Source organism: Anguilla anguilla, chromosome 14, assembly GCF_013347855.1.
Source record: "Anguilla anguilla isolate fAngAng1 chromosome 14, fAngAng1.pri, whole genome shotgun sequence".
Classification (NCBI taxonomy): Eukaryota; Metazoa; Chordata; class Actinopteri; order Anguilliformes; family Anguillidae; genus Anguilla; species Anguilla anguilla.
The window spans coordinates 31,730,447-31,749,734 of record NC_049214.1 but is presented as its reverse complement, the minus strand read 5'-3'; the positions used below and the strand labels follow the sequence as shown (position 1 = coordinate 31,749,734).

Sequence of the window (19,288 nt, the reverse complement as noted above, 5' to 3'; positions counted from 1 at the left end):
TTTTAATCCTTTTGAAGAGTAGATTTTTTGGTCTACTTTTGGTCTAGTCAGTGTTCTAGAACTCCATTGCTTTCAAATAATAGTAGTCATTGCTACATCAGCATTTGAATGTTCAGTTAAGAATCACATATTTGTCATCTCACACCTCAAAGGGTTAAAGGAGAGCCTGAAACCGGGGGAGTGCCGTGAGGGTTACAGATGGAGATGGGGTCACAGTACAGAGGGTGCCACAGGGGGAGTCGAACCCCCAGCTGCATGATCGGTAAAGGGGTTAAATTAGGTTCACTAGTACAAGAAAGATATAGAGGCTCTGGAAAAATTTCAAAGAAAAGCAACACAATTAATTCTTGGTATGAAAGATAAAATCTATGAGGAAAGACATAAGATGCTTCACCTCTTCAAGAGAATTATTTCACACAGAGAGTAGTCAATATGTGGAATAGCCTGCCAGGTCATGTAGTAGAGGCAGAAACTCTGGGGATTTTCAAGACTAGAATACAGTGTGATCATCTTGCCCCTTGAGCCTTATTTTTTGGCCTGTTGGCTAGGTTTACAGGTGTATGCATACTGTAAGTATCCTTTGGAATTGTTGCTAACATTTGGTACACTTCCTACACGCCTGATACTTTCATATTACTCAATATTATTCAAATTCCTTCAAATCCAAGAGAATGTTATGCATGCGTTAATGCAATGTTGTCATATTTAGCTAAATGTTGAACATCTTTGTTAATTTCTGTAACATAGGTGTGCGGAAAAAAGAAAAGTAAGTACAAACTACCTGTAGTAAATACATTAGCCTAAATGATGAGTACATTTATCTGTTATAAATACTTTTTAACATATTCTATGATTTTTTCCACAATTTTTATTTATTTATTTATTTATTTTGTTATTGCAGTATTTCAGATTATACTATGTGAAAACGTTCATGTTTAAAAATGGGAACAATGTTCTGCTCTTTATGGAGTTGGCTGCCAAAATGTTTTGTGATTGTAAATTGAGATTTGCAAATAGAAGTCAAACTGAAAATATAAAATGTAAATTTGTGACTAGAATGTATTGAGGTGTAAATGTAAAACTTGACTTGTGTATGTAATTATTTAATCTGTACATGTTTCATGCACTTTTTGTGCATGTGGAACTAATTTCACGAGTGTGCGCTCTATTCTTACACTTTGGCAGTGTGGTTGCACTTACACTGAACCCTAACTATAATTTGGAATTTGGAATCACAATGATGCAAATCTAAGTCAGGAAGTCGGACGGAGTGTAGCACAGTGGGTAAGGAACTGGGCTTGTAACTGAAAGGTCGCAGGTTCGATTCCCGGGTAGGACACTGCCGTTGTACCCTTGAGCAAGGTACTTAACCGAAATTGCTTCAGTATATATCCAGCTGTATAAATGGATACAATGTAAAATGCTATGTAAAAGTTGTGTAAGTCGATCTGGATAAGAGCGTCTGCTAAATGCCTATAATGTAATGTAATGTAATGGAAGTAACAATTAAATCTGGAATTCTCAGAGACAATGTTTTCAAATTAAAAGTTCACATGTGCTTCCAATCAACGGCAAGCATACATTGGTGTTCTTTAGCAGCATCCATCTGTGGGTGTTACCTTTGATTAAACAGAAACACCAAACTAATTAATTTATTACATTTTGAACATGTTACATTGTTCATATGAACGCAAAGTTAATGTTTTTGGCGAAAATGGAAATCTGTATTTCAAAAAATAAATTACCTTCTCTGAAATTATCCAAAACATTTTATGAAATATGTGCAGATCAAAAAATGACATATACAATCCAGCTTTTACATTAACGTCTCTCCAAATATATGTGCAAACTGCAGTAATGACAAAATGTTTTGGCAGTTATCTAACTCCATAGCTCCCCATAGTGTATTTTTAAGCTGAGCTGAATAAAATTAAGTGATAATGTAAAACCTTCTAAATTAGTGGTATTAATTGTGACCCAATCTCTAAATTCCTTTCACTGTTTGTTGTAACATTGACATATGATTTTTACTTACAAGGGGAGAGTTGATGTGCGTTGGCCAGAGGTGCCAAACACAAGGCCAATCTCCAACATCATCTCAGCAAAAGCAGGTGTGTTAAAGTGTGCTGAGGCACTTAAAAGAGGATTTTTCTTTCTTAAAATGACCATGCAAACTCCTAATGTTGTTTTAGCTGCTACCAGATATTCTTGTTTGAAGCTTTGAAAGAAGAGCAATGAAGATTCTGACTGACCAGGACTGCTTGTAGTGCAGTACTTCTGTAGGTTTGTGAATATGGTTTAGCCACTAGCCTCTTGGCGCTGCCAAAAAGAATAAATGACAGTATTTTTTACATTTATTTTTAAGGAGAGCAGTCAGTTCACCCTCTTTTGTCACTTTATTCAGACAGTGTGGCAGCAGAGTGGGGTACAGACAGATATCAAATTTCAATTGATTTATGGATTCACATGAAAACAAATCCTGTGACACTGACTCGAATCAAAGTGTACATGCGTGCATCTCTTTCAGTATTTCAACTCTTCTATAAAGTTCTTGTGTAGGTTTCCAACATTCCAACAGTTATCACATGTAATTGATGTATTTCACGTATAATTTCACTGTTGTTTCTTTTTGTACACGACACAGGATGCTGAAGAGATGGTACCTCTCTCTCCACCTGAGCAGAATACAGCACACAGACAGGAGGTATTTTCTGTGAGTCAGTCTGTCCACGAGGGAAGATTTCTGCAGTCCTCAAGATGACAAATTGCACAGCATCTAGTGTAGAAACATACAGAAGAAGTTAAATTTGTAAAGCATTCTGGGAGATATGGTACATAGACCAGATGTTATTTTTTCCATACAGCAGTGTCGGCCATTTTAGGTCATTTAGTATTTTTAGAATGGGACAGAGGGGTGAAAAAACAAGAAGCTCAATGTGGACCATGAATAGGTCTCTCAAACGAGAGAATGATCCCAAGCAAACTTCAAAATCAACCAAGAAGCAATTAACAGACTGAAAAATGTAACTAACTGCCTAACTGAACAAACTGAAATTTAACTAACAGACTAAATGTCTCCAGGCTTGAACTCGATTGAAAAATTCAAATCAGTTTGAATTGAAGAAGGCAGTCCATAGGAGCAGAAGAAAGGTGTGAATGTTTTTTTTTTGGAAATAAATTAGAGATGTGAGAAAGGTGTTGGTGGATACTATTGTATCCACTACAGTTGGGATTTGAGTTAGCACCAGACTTTCATACTGTCATCCTGTTTATCCACATCACAGTTTCATCATCTGAGTTCTTGTGTAATGATACTCATTTTTATCTCTGTGGTTTTACAGGAAACAGATGACGGTCTCAGTGAGGTGTAGAGGATCCTTGTTGTCTACATAAGTCTTTCAAGGCCAGATTCTGCTGTCTGGTTTAGCAGTGCTCTTTTTGGAACTCAATTTTGGAATGTTCCTGCTCACTTATATGAGATTCGTCCAGAATCTTTGAAAGAATGTCGGAGAGAAGCCAGCAAACAGGACCAAGACAGCTGCTCGACAAGCAGGTTTCGGACAAAGTACATTTTGTCATGGATAACCATCGACACTGTCCCACATCGGGAGTTACATCGGGAGTAACAGTGTTGACAAAGACCAGACATAATGAAAACTTTATATTAAAAAGTATATTCAAAATTTTAATTGTGTATATCAAAGGGGTGCTGAAGGTAATTTTAGGATATACTGGAGGATTGTGCAAATAAAATGCATCTTAATGGCAACTGCACAAACATCTGTACAGAACGTTCAGCAGAATAGCTGAAACTCTTCTGTTTCACAGTCAGACATAATCATAGCTGCAATTTCAATTTGTAAGCAGCTTGGCTAACATTAGGCCTGCAGGAACAGGCAGTGTGGTAACAGTCAGACTTGCGCCTGAATGACAGCAGCTCCCAGAATGCACCGAGGCCTGTCAGACTCGCACCTAGAAGACTGCAGCTCCCAGCATGTACCAAGGCCTGTCAGACTTGCACCTGAAGAACTGCAGCTCCCAGCATGCACTGAGGCTCAGTCCATTCTCATATCCCTTCAGTTCTAATCCATGAACATAAAGGAGTGGCCTTTACATGAAAGGGGAAATGATATAGACAACTGTATCCGTCAGCCTACCCCACCCTATTCCCTCTCTCTCACCATCTCTCTCTTCTCTTTCCCTTCCTCCATTCTCCCTCCCTTCCTCTCTTTCTCTCTCTGTCTCCCTCTATCTTTCTCCTGCTCTCCTTCTCTCTGTCCTGAACTGTAGCCTTCATTAAAAAGGTGAGTGGAGGTTATTGAGGGGAATATGCTGCACGTGAGAGACATTATTCCTCCTTATCTCACAAATACAATCACAGTACCAGCACAGGATGCAGGCTGCCTCTGTGCCCAGCATGTTAAAAGCTTAAAACTAATAATACTTCTTTAGCCATCAGGCTCCAAGCATGAAATGTCTCTCCCAATTCACACAAACAGCAGAAACGTTTGGTCCGTAAAGCCGAATTGCGTCAAAAAGCACTCCCTTTGCTCTCCTTTGAGTAACTCTATTTCTGAACGTAGGATTCTTTTCTTTTCTTTTCTTTTTTTTCATGCAGGGGAGACTTGTGACTCTCAAATATATCGAATCTACGAACATTAAAGCCAGAGCTGGGTTTGAAAACCACGCCTACCTTTCGTTATGTTTACAGTGTTTCATTACCAAGAGTAATAGTTCATACCTTAATTTATATGCTTGGCTAGCTAACACTATCTAACCATCCCCCGTTTGTTTGTAGAACACAAGGCTCATCATCATTGATGTTTTAAAATAAATGCTGACAAAAAATTTTTAGTTGCACATAATATAAATGAAAGATGCTAAATATTTAATTGATGAGTAGTTAATACAGTACATAACTTAAGGCATGATCTTACCCAAAAATCCAACATACCTGACACAAAATGACAACCGCAAATTCACGTTTTGGTGCCTGGATTCCAGTTGTTTCTGCGAATTGCAGCGATCCATTTGCTCCTCTTTTCTTTAGCTTTCGGCAGTCTGTAAAAAGACAGCTCCAATTTATTGTTGAATCTATTTGTACAGTCAGTTGCACAACAGTTCTTTCCCATTTTAGATGTGTTTTTTGTGTTTTTGCAGCATTCATGCTGAACGATAACGCTGCCACTCAGTAGTCTTTCTGCCTCTCGATGGGTATAACCGCAGTGACTTCCACTTGCTGTGACGTCATGTGCATACCCTCTATAATGGCCACTCCCACAATATACAGGAAGACTGCAGGCTCCTGACCCACCAGAGGGGTCTCTCTAGAGCAGTGATCTTCATCTCTGGTCTTGGTGGGCCGCAGGGTCTGCTGCCTTCTGTTTTCACCAATACCAGAAACTGATTCAGACCCAAGAAACCAGGACCATGCTCAAATCAGTTTACTTGCCTACTACTGAACATATACGTTGCATACAATTTGTATGCAACTTATATATTCAATAGTAGGCAAGTGAGCTGATTCGACTGACAGCACAGCGAGTTAACTGTTATCGACTGCTTTATCAATCAATTAACTGCTGAGTAAGAACAAAAACCAGCGAATCCTGCGGCACTCCAGGATGAGGAATGAAGATCACCGCCCTGGAGAGATTGATCCCCGTTGACTTACGCCAAAGTCATTTATAACGCACTGAACTTGAACCAGATATCACCCCTGACTGAGCCATTGGGAATGAATGGACCTTGTCTGCCTTGGATCATTTTCAAACCTTTGAAGCATAAAAACCAGTTCTTCCTTTTACAAATTCATTTCTTATTCAAATGATTTTGCTCGAAGGTACCACTGGTTTCCACTGGTTGTACCAACCGTTATGAGATATGGTTTGAATAAGAAATTAACACTTGTCAAAGGCAGAACTTTGTGTTCTAAACTATGTTGTACTTGCTGTGTTTTGTTGAAAATCAGCAACACTCTCATCCATTTTAATGGAGAATCTGTTTTAATGGTTTAAATACATGAATACTAGTCTGATGAGCTCCATCCATTCCCAGTGGCTCAGTCAGACAATGGTACAGTTTGGATTTGACTGGAACATATCTGGAGACCCCTTTGGTCTGGGGCTGTTATACATGGTTTGAACAAGGCCCCTTAGTTCCAGTGAAGGCAAATATTGATGCTACAGCATACGATCACATTCTAGATGATTCTGTGCTTCCCCAACAGTTTGTTTCAGCATGACAATGGCCCCTGGGCACACAGCGAGGTCAATGCAGAAATGGTTTTATTGAGAAAGGTGTCGAAAAACTTGACTGGCCTGCACAGAGCACTGACCTCAACCCCATCCAACACCTTTGGGATCAACTGGCAAGCCAACTGCAAGCCAGGCCTAATCACCCAATCAGTGCTCGACTGCACTAATGATCTTCTGGTTGAACGGAAGCAAATCCCTGCAGCAATGCTCCAACATCTAGCATAAAGCTAGAAGAGTGGAGGTTGTTATAGCAGCAAAGGGTGAACCAAATCCATATTAATGCTCATAACTTTGGATCACATGTTGGATGTCAAATGTTGGAATGTGACATGGACAGAATTTCAAACACAAAAAAGTATTTGAGCTAGAGGTGCACGGGTGTGCCTGAAATGTGCACTGTATAGGTGTGTCCGAGGCTGTTTTAGGTGGCTAGAAGTACAGGGCAATCCTGGCTGCAATCACAGTAAATGTTTGCATCTCTCGTTCTTGGATTCTGAATAATCACATTTTTATAATATAAAATTAGCTTTTTTTTTTTTAATAAGTGTTTGCCCTGAATTGTTCCCAATATTCAGATAATAAAATTAACACTTCACTATACGTTTATAAAATTATGGTTTTTAATACACTAGGTTTGCTCAGACTCATTAAAACAAACACGAAATGTCTAGTTTGTCATTTAATTATGAATTCTACATTGGGGTAGGCCAGTTATTGATTGTGCAAAGTTTAAAACTTGGGTGCTTGTGAGTTTCATGAAAAAGCTGAATTCCTGAAAAATAGGCAACTACATCTACGATTAGTTCCCGAACTGCATTTTTGCGTCCCGTCTGTGTACTTTAACGTATCACACCAAAGTTTCAGTGGGTAGACAATACAACTTTGAAGCCTTTGTCGTGCCGTCTGTACCGTATTGTAGCTCAGTACGTGACGAAGCCGCGGCTTCGCCGTGCTGTGCAGCTGTGCTTGGCGCAGGCGCGCTCCCTCCTCTCGCAGCTCCACATTGAGTGTTTGCATTGTGTCTGAACTGCCGGCGAGCTTTAAAGAAATATTATACCAACAGCAGCAATGTCGGGCAGGTCGGTCCGCGCGGAGACCCGGAGCAGAGCGAAAGATGACATCAAGCGGGTTATGGCCGCTATTGAGAAAGTACGGAAATGGTAAGAGAGTAGAAAAAGGCGTGAATCGTTACCTAATAGCAGAAAGACCCGCTTGTGGGGGAGGAGAGACGGAGCGAGAGAGAACGAGAAGAAAGAATCAAACGAAAGAAGGGTCATCTTGAATTGAATTTGGTCGGATTGTACCGTCTGCACAGGTGTGCTGAAGCGCTCGCGCGTCGTGTACCGCGCATCCTGAACGATTCCAAACCGAACGGTTTCCGTAGTTTTATTATGGATTTTTCCATTAAGATTTAATGTGGGTTGAACCCCAGAAGCCATTTCGTTGCAGTCGCACGAAGCCTTTGCTGTCTTCAGCCTGGTGAAATGCCGGGTGGACTGCCGAGTCTTTCCGGATACTAGCAGGGCAAAAATCGCAATATAATCTACACTTCGTAACTATATGACGAACGCGCTCTTGAGTCGTTGAGCTCTTATAGTTTTATACAGTCTCGGGGTTTTAAATTTAGCGCTTAGAGTCGCTCTTTAGTTCACATAGATGTAGTGTGCGGAGGGGGCTGGGAGAGGGAAGTAGGCTCGTGCATGGCTGAGCATGCAATACGACTCGGACTGAAAAATATACGCTATTGCATTGGTTTAGTTACGAAGCAGCGCCGAAAATGATTGGTATTTTCGGTGGTTATTTTAATTGGAATCTCAACTATTGCTCGTGTAGGCTAGCTACTAGGCGTTTGTGAATATTAGTGTTTTTTTTTTTTGTGTGTACTTGAAAAATAAGCCATGCATCAAATCCGGGGTTGCCGTATGAATTCACTAAGCTTTACTGTGCGTGTATGCATTTTAAACATTTATTTTAATGTATGATAATATTCCTATATTATATTTAATGTGTTATTGACGTTTCTGAATTTGGTCGATCAGCACCGTATAATCTAGCCAGAAAGGCGAAACTATCTACACCTTTAAATAACCTTCGAAATTAAAAAAACCCCTGCACTTTGTTACGCTGGGTTTATTTCTGTTTTTGAAACAATACAATAACATGGAACACCCATAAAGCTATAACCTCGGAGAAGTTCTGTTGCACGTGTTTGAGAGACCCATGCTGAAAGTTTGCCGAAGCAAATAGAACTTTGTCCTCGTTCATCCATTTTTGTTGCTTTTTCAAACGTATTCCTTCCTAGTAGAGTTTTCATCGGCGTAGCTTACAGTTATACCGCCCCTACAAACGGGAATGCACATCTAGTGTTTATGTACAGTAAACCTACTCCCAAGTGTTTCTATCGAAGTCACTTAAACATGTATCCTTTGATGTAATCGTTTGGACACAATTCCAACCAATTTTATAGGAGTTGCCATCAAAGCTGATTAGCATATTTCCTGCAATCGAGTGTCCCCATTGGTCGCAGCATAATGACACTTACCTGTGCACGGAAAACATTTACGTATTACACGCAATAAACACCACGTCAAGGCCCTTCAAGTAACACTGCCAGTGTGCTCTGCATCGCATGACAGGACATATTTTTTTCCAAAATCCAATTTGGGGTCACATCGTGTAATTGAGAATATAAATAGAATGACAGTTTTGAAATACATAATGAGGTTGATGGGAAACTATGTAAGGTTACACAGATAATTGGGGTGACAGAAATGGATTTGGTTTGGAGTTCAGGTGAGGGGGTGGTGTGGAATAGTCACAGTCAATAGCACGTATGTACTTATGTGCATGAGCAGCTGTGCTTATTGGTTAAAAACACCGTTATTGAGGCCTTCGGACGCGGTTCGTCTATGACCGCTGTCAGCGGGAAGGCTGGAGGGATATTTGTCAAATGGTTACAGATTCTCGCTGCTTGTGTGGCTGATTTGTCTTTCTTTTATCCCTTAAGCTTTTTAGTACTGTATGCTGTATTTCAGGAGTTCCCAAACTGGGCCGCGAGTACAATGGCAGAGCGTTATTATATTACATTTATTTGGCAGACGCTTTTATCCAAAGCGAAGTACAATAATTGCATACCGAATGTCACTGGAACAACTACTGTGTGGTCGAGAGGGTTGGTGGGTGCTTACATACACAACTGGTCCTGGAAACCCCTATTGTAAACGGCATAAATTACCTGCTGGTGATTACTTAGCAACTTAATAATAATAATAATAATAATAATAATGATATAATGCCATGGGAGACCTCTGTAGCACGTAGGTTATATCTAATAAAAGCTACATATTTGTGGGTAACTCCCTACTTTTTATACTTGCTATTCAAATGCATTAATTAGGGGGAAAGAAATTAAGAGTAATGTGAACCGCGCACGCGGCACGCGCTCGGCTGCACTTGCCGTTAATTCAGGAGCGGACACGAATTGTCCGGTAACGCCTGCTGAGTTCATCGTGTGAACATGGCAGCCGCGGCTTTTTGTAATAACCAAATTTTTTAGAAAACAATGCGTCTATATTTTGCTTTCGTAATTGCAATAGATAAAATTAAATCCCATTTTTGGCAGGGTCTAGTGTCGATCCAACAAGCGATAGATTAATTTCGGTGACATATTTTGTTGTTAGGCTTTTGAATCAAAACACTTTAACCCCTGATCATTTGTCATTGCTATTTACAGTTGTTTCTCTTAGAATTTCCCTCTGGGACAATGATTTTATTGATATAGCTGGGTGAAAACAGGTTAGCTGTGTAGTGGTATTAATTGTTTGTGATACTAATTGTTATTAACTCTTTTTTAATTTTAAATGGGTCTTCTGTACCTTATTGGTGATTCCTGGTTTTACTCAATTTAATTGCTGTCCACTCTGCTGAGTGGCTCTGGATAAGAGCATCCAAGTAATTGTGTAATATAATGAAGCCAAAAACTTGCAATATTTCACTACTAAATGGATGAGATCAGCCTTGCTACTTGGTTAAACACTGTGATATTTGTGCCAAAACTGTTAAGCCGTTCTACTTTAAATGTAATTGTATTTTGAGGTAATTGCTGAACAACATGTTGTAATGTGTTTATGGGCTTTGCGAATATACTTGGGCCTGTGGGACTGAACATAGTTGGAATTGGTCATGTCCTGGTAATACCCTGTGTAGCTGGGTGTACTGTATCTATGTTTGTATAGCTGGCTTTATTGTAAACGGTGCATAATAAAGGCAGAGTAACTCTCCAATGTATTACATTACAGGCATTTAGCTCTTATCCAGACCAACTTACACTACATTTTTTGTAGCATCCATTTATACAGCTGGATATATACTGAAGCAATGCAAGTTAAACTCAAGGGTACAACGGCAGTGTCCAACCCCCGGGGTCGAACGTATGAACTTTAGATTACAAGAGCAGTTTTTTACCCATTATACTACACTGCCACCACTATACCACAATGTAGGTCAGTAGCCAGGACCATGATGGTGGCTGCAAGTCTTATGTGCTGGCTGTATTTAAAATGTAGGCCCATGCATTTGAGACTTAATGCACATGTAAATATAAAATACATTGGGGGCATGTTCAGGATTCATAAAGTGGTTTGATTGACACACTTTGTTCGGGATGGAACTAATTTCTCAGTGGTGTTCATGGTTCTGGAAACTCATGGAAAAAAATGCAATATATGTACATGTAATATAAAATGAAGTCAACAGTTATTTACGCAACATGTCGCAGTACTTGACAGACACAAAACTGCAACCGATAAGTTTGTTTTTAATCTTCGGGAAGACGTTCTGTATTGGACGCTAATATTGGAAGCCGTAGGCTGTGTTAGCTGAGCTGACCGTTTAATATGAGTTTTAATATAATATTTAGTATAAGCGCCCGTCTGCCCCACTGTACTCCAGTGATGCCATGCGCCAGGGTCGGTTTTGTCACGGGCATCTGCTTTGGCACGGCTCGGGCACCACCGGGGTGCATGCAGTGCCAGGCTGAACCGCTGTGCCAGGCTGGATTGTTGCCCGGCACAAACAATAGAATGCACCCTCTGTGTCTAGACTGCCCGGCCGGGCTGCCCGATGCCCTCTCTGCCCCGTGGGTTGATTTTGGCTGGGCGGGTGAGGTGTGGGGCGTGGAGTGGGTTGGGTTGGTGGGGGTTGATGTCTGTCGAAAAAAGCTTTTGTGCTTCTCCAGAATTAGTGTGACCTGCTGGTTTATAGTTGGAGAAATGGAGCACTTTTGACTTTGAGTTTTTGGATTTTTGGATTGTAGTTTGTGCCACTGTACAAGTATAACAACATGGGCTGTGTGTGCATGTGCATGCAATGAAACAATTTTACTAGAGAAATTTCTTACATATTTCTTTGCTCTTTGGCTGTTAATTAAATTCAAAGGGAAGTAATTAATGCTATTTGCATCTCTGAAGACAGGTATTTAAAAACAGGTCAAATCCAAACGATAAATAACATCAAGTTTTGTGTTATAATATTTAGGTGTTGTAATATACATAAATAATTACTTTGAGATCCTGAGATGATGATGACTAAATAAATTCAGTCTATTATTATTTATGTCTATTTCTGCTGTTTATTGTGCAGTTGCCTGTTGTAAAATGTGTGGCAATATGCAAATAAAAATAATGATGAATACGTACATTGTATATAAGAAAATATTTTTCGTGGGAAGGGCTTCAGAGTGAGAGGGTAAGAAAAAGATGCTGTTTTTTAAAGTTTATGTAGATTCAAAAAAATGTGGAAGCTTTCCTGCAGTACGTACAAACTGAAACAGTTTGGTAACGGAAAAGGGCTATTATTGCCGTCTTGCAGCAAAAATCTGACTGCTTCTCAAAGTAACTGTGTGAATTATGGTTTACATTTACACTTAGACATTTTGCAGATACTTTTATCCAGAGCGTCCTGCTCTCTGGAATATAAAGATATTCTAATGTGCATTTACACTCTTCCTCTTGGTGTTTTTTGGGTACGTTTTCACAGGGAGAAAAAATGGGTGACAGTGGGGGACACGTCCCTACGGATTTACAAGTGGGTCCCCATGACCGAGCCCAAGTCCGATGATGTGAGTTTCCCTAAGTTTTCCCTCCTTTTTCCTCAGTTATGCTTTTTGCATTATTTATTATGATATTTCCAAATCATTTTGAGGTGATGTTACCTTCTTGGCATTCTTCTGGCTGTGGGTTTAGATAATGGTGGTGTTCTTTAGCTCTCTCTCTCTTTCTCTCTCTATGTCTGTGGGTTGACTTGATGTTGCTGTTCTTTGTCTCTCTCCGTGGGTTGAGTTAAGGTGTTCCTTATCTATTGCAGAAGAACAAGAACAAGAAAAAAGGAAAGGATGAGAAGTATGGGTCAGAGGTCACGACCCCAGAGAACAGCTCCTCCCCCGGAATGATGGACATGCATGGTGAGCCCATTTGATTGGCTCCTTTGTTTCTATGCCAACTCTCAAGCTCATGGAAATGGCCTCATTTGTAACCGTTCATATGTGATGTTTATTAGTAAGTTCATTCATTCAGGGAGGTGGTTATTGTCAGTTGTACTGAACCTTTCTTGGGGAAAAGTTTCAGTTTCACTAGCTCCGTTTTTTGTCCGCTGTTTTATCTGGCCTGCGTCTCCCCGTCTCTCTCAGATGACAACAGCAACCAGAGCTCCATCGCCGACTCCTCGCCGGTCAAACAGGAGACCAGCCGCAGCACCAGCCCCGCCCCCGAGCCCATGGCCGTCTCCCAGAGCGACAGTAGCGAGGCCAAGAGTGACCACAGCCAGTCCCCTAGTAAGGATCAGCAGGGCACAGACAGCAAGGGAGGTCAGTCGAAATTCAGCCAGGCTGAAAATGACGTCATCCACGGGTGGCATCGTTCGCTACAGGGGGCCGGAGTTACGACCCCGGTTTCAGAGACCTGTGGCCGGTGTAGAGTGAGTTTCGGTCCAGGTGTGGCCCAGCGACCCTCAGGGTAGCCTACTGTGGCCTACTGACTTCCATTCCTCACAGTACTATGGTTTTCTTACGCCTAGGCCAGTGTTAACCAACTCTGTTCTTGGAGATCTACCATCCTGTGTTTTCATTTCAACCCTAATTTGGCACAACTGACTCTACTGAATTTGCTTTGTTAGTGTTAATGTGAAAATCTGCAGGACAGTAGTTCTCCAGGAACAGGGTTGGTTACTACTGATCTAGGCCTTTTTCTTTGTCTGTTGCATTTCCTATCTGTACCACAATGTGGTGCTAAAGGGGATCCACTTAAGTTGCTGTGAAATACTGCAGTTGATATTTGTGGTGTGCTAGTGTTCCTATATTTTTTAAGATAATTGACAAATTTCGCAGGTTAAATTAAATTTCACATGACTCGGATGTGTCTCTTTAAAAATGTAAACCTTTCTACCCTATCTGTGTACCAGGGTCCTAAAAATGTATTGATCAATTGATTCATTTATGATGCAACAGGAAATGAAACTGTTATCTCACATAGGCTACATATTTTATGTGTAGGGAAATTACAACCAGCTGAATTTTAAAAAAATATGCTATACCAATATGGACACAACTGACTGGCTTTCTAGAAAACCACTACCAAGCATAGTAAATTAATTCAAGACACAACCTTTTCTTGGAATGTTAAACTAATTCTGTAATATCTGTGGGGTTTTTCCGATGTTGAATTTCACAAAGTTCAAGATGTGTTTCTGTGAGAGAATTTTTTGACAGCTGTGCAATTTACTATTTCTTTAGGCAAGAGTCACCCATCTTCAGAGTCCTCCGTATCCAGCATAAGCAAGAAAGACCAATCTTCGGGGGAGAAAGAACTGTCCTCAGAAACTGCTATAACCACTCAGGTGCGGCCTGCTACCCCCTTCACACAGACCACCTGAAGAGTCATACACCCACCTGCTAGCCCCTTCACACAGACCACCTGAAGAGTCATACACCCACATGCTAGCCCCTTCACACAGACCACCTGAAGAGTCATACACCCACATGCTAGCCCCTTCACACAGACCACCTGAAGAGTCATACACCCACCTGCTAGCCTCTTCACACAGACCACCTGAAGAGTCATACACCCACCTGCTAGCCCCTTCACACAGACCACCTTAAGAGTCACAGTTTCTACCCTGTGCCCTTTAAACATGTTGTCAGACACAATAGCCTCACTGGACTTGTGCTCCTTTGTCAGCCAGGCTTGCTATAATCCATATTGAAAAGGCTAATTGGGCTGATGTAATAAAGGTGGCCGTGAAAGCTGGTACTGGTAGATTTGTCCACATGGTAAGGAAAAAAAAGGATGTGGTTGGCATGGCACTGACCATAGTGTGGCCTTTTAGACCTCAAGGGATCCCATGTTATTTTCACTTCTTATTAAAACATACATATACTTCCTTGGACCTTCCGATGATTAATGATGTTTACATTACATTACAATGTAATGTAATTAATGATGTTTAGCTACAAACTCTCAGAGCTTTCCTAAAAACATCCTAAGAACACTTTCAGCATGGAGAAATGAGTGTCGTATTTACTTGCTTGAGATTCTTGGATATTCCAGCCATATGTTTTTTTCTGTTGGGGTTAAAGGACAAGCATCTCAGTGCTTGTTTTTTTTTCTTCTTCTTTCTTTTTAAGCAGGAACTAGAAGGTGGGGCCCCTCCCTGTAAGAAGGGCAAACTGGATTCCCCCTCCCAAGACTTTGAGGAGAGTTAAATTTCACCGCATCCAGTTTAAATCTCTCTTACACCTCTATCGATCTCATCACCTACGCCCCAATACCTCTGCACTGACTCCCCATTCGGGGGGGATGGGGCGGACAGCTTCACTTTCAACTGAGCCTGGCTCATGCCCACCACCACCACCATCCCCACCCCCCCGCCCCACATCCCCGGTAGCCCAGCAAAGTTCTGCCTAACCCCGGCCTTTTCCCAGCCTATCAGAGGAGGATGGGGGAGGGGCTTTGGCGCCACGGCTATCTGCGACACCGAAAAAAACAACACTGAAGAACTGCACCTGTGAAACACACCTGTGAAGGTTCCCGCTACCCTTTCCTTTTTTTAGGTTTTCTCCCCCCCCCCTCCCCCTTCAGTTCCTGTTTAAAAGCGGTTTAGTTTTTTTCTCAGGAGGGTCATCGCACTGTTGTAGTAATGTCCAAATGGTTACTGATGGTTCTGCTGCTGTAAAGATATTGTTATAATAGTCTTGAAAATCTTTTTGAAATCCCTCTTTATTTAACAAATAGGAACAGTGATGAGTATTTTAATGAATGGTACAGGTCACATTGTTTCTTTTCTTTTTTCCTTTCTATTACTGTAAAGAACGTAGCCCGTAAGATAGGTCCTGCTTGGTCATGTGACTTGTTACCAAATCAATAAGCTCTCATTCGTTTTTACTTTTGTCATCATTTTAAAGTGCCCTATCTTCATTTGCTGTATTTTGTTTGACAAGTTCAGCCAAGCAGTAACTGTTCAGTAATCAACTTTAGGTCGTTCAACTTTTCAAAAGTTAATAAATTTAAAAATACAGGTTACAGTTGCAGCAGCAACAGAAAATAAGAGGAAAGAAATCATTTTTTGTTCTTTTGGATGTAATTTTAATTTGTTACAATGTAATTATTGTCTGCCTCAAGGTGTGGAGCATTATGTAAAGCATAGAAAGCATTATATAAAACTGACTGCGTCTGAGCAAAGAGAAACTCTGCATTCTGACTGAAAATCACTTCCGTCAATGTACATAACGATGGCCAAAACCGGCACTTAGAACAATAGTTTATATGTTACGATATATATACATATAGACCAGTGCAGAGCCTTGTGCTGCGATGGGCTCAGTATCAGTAGGTTTCAATGTTCTAAGTGTCAGAGCCAAGGCAGATTGCTTTTCTGAGTATATGCACTGTGTACTGGTTTTGTTACCACAATACAGGACATGTACTTGAGAATTTCAGCCCAGACCTGGGTCAGATACATATTTGTTTTGGATTCAAATACTTTTCTGTGCTCTATTGACCTTGCCCGGTATAATTGAGCCTGCCAATATGACCAGAAGGTGGGGTTTGCAGTTTTTGAGAGTATTTAATTGGTTCCAATACACCAAACAAGATCAGTAAAGCATAGTAAAGTATTTGAATCCAAAACAAATATGTATTTGACCCAGTTCTGTTTCAGCCGTATGAATCTGTGCAGATTGGGCTCTTTGCTGAAACACGGCTGAGGGGACATTCATCACACGTGGCCCGAGTTTCGTTTAAACTGAAAGCCTGCGTGTGCTTCCCTTTCAGAAGCATCGTATGCTCATCTTACTTAGGGTGTTGTGTTTGTGTTCTGTTGTTTAACAGTGTTTTTGCATTGGGTTGTCCCTTACAGTGGGGGACCCCAGTGCCCCCAGTGCCCCCAGACCCCCCCCCCCCCCCCCCCCCCCCCCCCCCCGCCTTGAGAAGCCGAGAGGCCTGTTCCAATTTGTCACAAAACTGTGCTATGCAAAATGGCACACGCTGATTTGCTTTTTAAGTAAATCTTAATGTCCTAGTAAGCAAAATATTTTTAAATGTTTTTTTTTTTTTAATAAATTTTGTTATGAATCATAAAACACTATTGCCAATTATAAAGCTAAGCTTGCATTATTAGTACAACCATCTTTGTCTTAACGGCTACTTGGTGGTGAGAGATTCAGATTTGGTACTGTTGTGTAGGCCTGAGAGATTCTGACTTTTTGAATGATTGTTTTTGTTGAATTTTTTTTTTTCTTTTGAAGGAACAGAAATACTGAATGGAATGCCATTATCCAGTGTCACAGATTGCATAGCACTACACAGGTTTGCACAGGTGTTTAGCAGGAGAAGAGTCATGTGATGCTCTGCTGGTGGCTAGGCCAGATCTGGGACAGAGTAGTCTGCACGTCCATCAGCCACTTTTTTCAGTGGAGCCCTGATGACAAAAGGAAAAAAACTGTCTACCGGACAAAAGCTAAAGGTTCCAAGAGATAAAATTACATATCGAATTAACTTTTAAAAAAATGTAAAATAAATAAATAATAAAATAAAAATTAATAATATAATCTCATGCTGGAATACACTGCAAGTTGCACAGCTTCAGCAGCGACCAGCTGAAAAATGATGCAAGTCCCTGTGTAGTGGGTCTCTGTGACACTCCTGGATGTATTTTAATGGGGGGGGGGGGGGGGGCATCAAAACTAGAACGTCTCATTTCATTATATTGGGTTATAATTTGGACCTGGTAAGATGGCTCTGCAAATACCTCATCCATAGTCCAGCGGTGCTAGCACCTGTACACCACGTATCGATTTATAAACCATGATATTCTCTCAGCTTGAAATAAAATATAGGATATTTTGATTTCCATTCCACCGTTGTAGCAAAGTAGGCTATTGCCTTTATCTGTTTACCTTCGATAATTTGAGACTATTGCAAGATGAAAAAAAAACAAGGACTATAAAATATATTTTTGGGACCATATTTTTCTTTTTCTTTTTTTCCAGCATTCAATAGTGTTGTCTTGTACAGAAGTTTGTTTTACTTATTTATTCCATCAGTAGTGTTTGGTTTTATCATGTCCAATGGATTTTTTAAAATAATAAAAGTCTACAAAGTACTTATAAAGAATCTTTTTTTTCACTATATCACTAAACCAGATGTATTTTGAGCGACCTATTGACAAATTCACCATTCAGAAGTGTTCTGTTTATACCAAAAAAAATTACAGGCTTCTCCAAAAGCAGTCAAATATATGCAGCTTAAAAGATGTGTTCTCACATGATCCATAACGGTAAACTGTGTGACAAGTGAAGCTATAAATTCATGAAAGACAGAAAATCTTTCAAAATGATCGTATTTGTGATTTTCTAACCACCGAATCTCATCAAATGCCTGAAAAAATACTAGCCTCTTAGTTAAAAATGAATAGCATATTTTGCATACAATTCATTACAGTTTTAGTAGCAGTGCATACTTATAATGTTAAATGTGGTTTTTTTTTAAGTGCATAAGTACTAATTATACACTACATGGCCAAAAGTATGTGGACAACTGACATCCAAAATTATGGACATTTATTTGGAGTTGGTTCACTCTCTGCTGCTATAACAACCAGGGATTTTGGTGGCCATAAGCAAATCTGTCTGTCTGGGGGTGGGGGGGGGGTGGCGTTGTGTTAGATTCTGTCGAGCGGGGGGGGGGTGGGGGGGTCGCCAGGTAAATGCTTCTTACGTTACATTGTTATGAAATGTTCAGTTGCCATTCCATTTTAAATTTATTACCGCTAGTTCCACGATGGGGGATGAATAACATAAGTGGAAAAAAGCATTATTTACCTTGGATAAATATTGGATCGTGTGGCCCCCCCTCGTGGTCGTGTGCCCCCCCCCCCCCTCCCCACCAGCGGTTGTGGCCCTAAACAACCGCATAGACCGTTTATGCCATGGGCCGGCCCTGATAACAACCTCCATTCTTCTGGGAAGGCTTTTTACTAGATGTTGGAGGGATTTGCTTCCATTCAGCCAGAACAGCATTAGTGAGGCACTGATTGAGCAATTAGGCCTGGCTTGCAGTTGTCTTTTTCCAATTGATCCCAAAGGTGTTGGATGGGGTTGAGGTAAGGGCTCTATGCAGGCCAGTCAAGTCATTCCAAACCATTCTTGACAAAACCATTTCTATATGGACCTTGCTGTGTGCCTAGGGGCATTGTCATGCTGAAACAGGAAAGGGCCTTCCCCAAACTGTTGGGGAAGTACAGAATCATCCAGTGGTTGTATGTTGTAGCATTAAGATTTGCCTTCACTGAAACTAAGGGTCCTAGCCCAAACCATGAAAAACAGTCACAGACCATAGTGCGTCCAGATACTTTTGATCATATAGTATATTTTGGCACCAAAATATATATATGTGGCAACAGGTAATGATGGCAATACTTGCACTGACTGTGGATGTACACCATTTGAACCCTTAGGAGAAATGGTACAAATCTGCTTTGGA

The 19,288-nt window shown here is 40.7% G+C and overlaps 1 protein-coding gene and 2 long non-coding RNA genes across 7 annotated transcripts; 2 read left to right on the top strand and 1 right to left on the bottom strand.

Annotated features, from left to right (window-relative positions):
* The first annotated feature begins 397 nt into the window (after positions 1-397).
* Positions 398-3,769, top strand: LOC118213393. Of its 4 annotated transcripts, none has more exons than XR_004762413.1 (5): positions 398-569; positions 748-766; positions 2,039-2,111; positions 2,645-2,713; positions 3,342-3,769. It is a non-coding gene; the product is annotated as an uncharacterized LOC118213393 (long non-coding RNA). The 4 variants fall into 4 exon arrangements; XR_004762414.1 differs by having other exon boundaries at positions 494-558; XR_004762415.1 differs by lacking the exon at positions 748-766 and having other exon boundaries at positions 402-569; positions 2,645-2,704.
* LOC118213394 lies at positions 2,354-5,006 on the bottom strand. Its single transcript, XR_004762416.1, has 2 exons — positions 4,955-5,006; positions 2,354-2,776 (listed from the first exon to the last, which is right to left on the bottom strand). It is a non-coding gene; the product is annotated as an uncharacterized LOC118213394 (long non-coding RNA).
* Positions 5,007-7,195: 2,189 nt separating this feature from the next.
* LOC118213392 (B-cell CLL/lymphoma 7 protein family member A-like) lies at positions 7,196-15,994 on the top strand. 2 transcript variants are annotated; one of them, XM_035392302.1, is made up of 6 exons: positions 7,196-7,417; positions 12,294-12,375; positions 12,621-12,717; positions 12,943-13,086; positions 14,044-14,147; positions 14,938-15,994. In XM_035392302.1, exons 1-6 carry the CDS (start codon positions 7,326-7,328, stop codon positions 15,010-15,012), a joined length of 594 nt encoding a protein of 197 aa, XP_035248193.1. In that variant the 5' UTR covers positions 7,196-7,325; the 3' UTR covers positions 15,013-15,994. The 2 variants fall into 2 exon arrangements, with proteins under 2 accessions (XP_035248193.1, XP_035248192.1); XM_035392301.1 differs by having other exon boundaries at positions 7,198-7,417; positions 12,943-13,119.
* The last annotated feature ends 3,294 nt before the right edge of the window (positions 15,995-19,288 follow it).